General features: G+C 61.3%; 1 protein-coding gene across 1 annotated transcript; it reads right to left on the bottom strand.

Annotated features, from left to right (window-relative positions):
- Positions 1–185: 185 nt before the first annotated feature.
- LOC102254434 (glutathione S-transferase theta-1) lies at positions 186–1,186 on the bottom strand. The gene is made up of 3 exons (XM_005852932.2): positions 1,093–1,186; positions 756–932; positions 186–457 (listed from the first exon to the last, which is right to left on the bottom strand). Exons 2-3 carry the CDS (start codon positions 930–932, stop codon positions 266–268), a joined length of 369 nt encoding a protein of 122 aa, XP_005852994.1. The 5' UTR covers positions 1,093–1,186; the 3' UTR covers positions 186–265.
- Between the last annotated feature and the right edge of the window lie 6 nt (positions 1,187–1,192).

The raw sequence follows: 1,192 nt of genomic DNA on the forward strand, positions 1-1,192 counted from the left end.
CTCTCCCTTCCTCTCTGCAATCAGTAAAAATATATTTTTTTAAATAATCAATAAAGCTCATTCCAGAGGTCTCCTGCCAGTTGGAGTGGAAGGGGCAAGAGTGGAGTAAGTAGTCAGACAAGAGGAGGAACGTGGGCCTGATGCTGGAGGGATCTTGAGAACAGAGACTATGCGGGTGTCTTGCTCAAGGCCAAGGAGAGGGGCAGCTCCATCTCTTTATTTTGACACCAGTCTCCACCATCGGCTGCAGGCCCACCCCTCCTCACTACAACAAAACCTGCACCAAGGGCTTCAGCTTGTCCTTCATGGCAGTGTCCACTGGCGGCAGGTCCTTGGCCTTCATGACCACCTCGTGGGCCTCCTGGAAGAGGTCCTCCCCGACCTCCGCCTCCACGCGCTGGCGCCAGGCCGCCAGCTTGGGGCGGGTTTTGAAGACGTGGCAGCCGGCGCTGACAGGCTGAGGGGAGAGGGAGCTGTAAGGCGGCTGACCCGGTTTAGGGACCCACCAGGTGGACTTTGCTCCCCTGCCCCCTGTGTGACAGGCTGGGGGTCCCCTCCCAGGAGACACTGAGAAAGGCCTGGATATCCCTGCAGGGCGGGGTTTTAAAGTCCCATTTTACAGATGAGGACACTGAGACGCAGAGGAGGAAGTAACACGCCCTGGGTCCGCAGCCAGGAAGGGCAGCGTGAGCTGGTACACTGGCTCCCTCCTGGGCACCCCACGCCCCATGGGCCACGCCCCCCCGGGCACTCACGTGCATCAGCTCTGTGATGGCCACCAAGTCGGCCACCGAGATGCAGGGCCCCGCGAGGAAGTCATCGTCCTTCAGAAACTTGTCCTCAAGCAGCTGCAGGCACCTGTCCAGCTCGGCCAGAGTAGATGCCAATGTCTCGGGGGGCACCCGTTCGCCAAGGAACACAGGGAGCATCATCTGGTGGGGGGCAGGCAGGAGCGGGCTGAGGTTCCGCCCAAAGCCCAGCCTAGCTTCTCCTTGCTCCCGCCCACCCCTTTCCACCCACAGCCACCACCACCGGCCCAGGCCTCATCTCCCCCTCACACAGGGCCAGCCTCCACCCTCCCTAGATGCTCACAAGGCCGCTGGGAGAGCCCTCTGCAATCTCAGGCTGCCCGTCCCTTCTCGCTGCAGCAAGCTTTCCGGGGCTCCCACTGTCCTCCCACAAAGGCCTCACC

Source organism: Myotis brandtii, unplaced genomic scaffold, assembly GCF_000412655.1.
Source record: "Myotis brandtii unplaced genomic scaffold, ASM41265v1 C42221680, whole genome shotgun sequence".
NCBI lineage: Eukaryota > Metazoa > Chordata > Mammalia > Chiroptera > Vespertilionidae > Myotis > Myotis brandtii.

Excerpts from the sequence above, each read along its gene's own strand:
- LOC102254434 (XM_005852932.2), bottom strand. The coding sequence starts at position 932 with ATGATGCTCCCTGTGTTCCTTGGCGAACGGGTGCCCCCCGAGACATTG. Across the intron at positions 458-755 it reads CCATCACAGAGCTGATGCAC|CCTGTCAGCGCCGGCTGCCA; the intron begins GTGAGTGCCCGG and ends CTCTCCCCTCAG.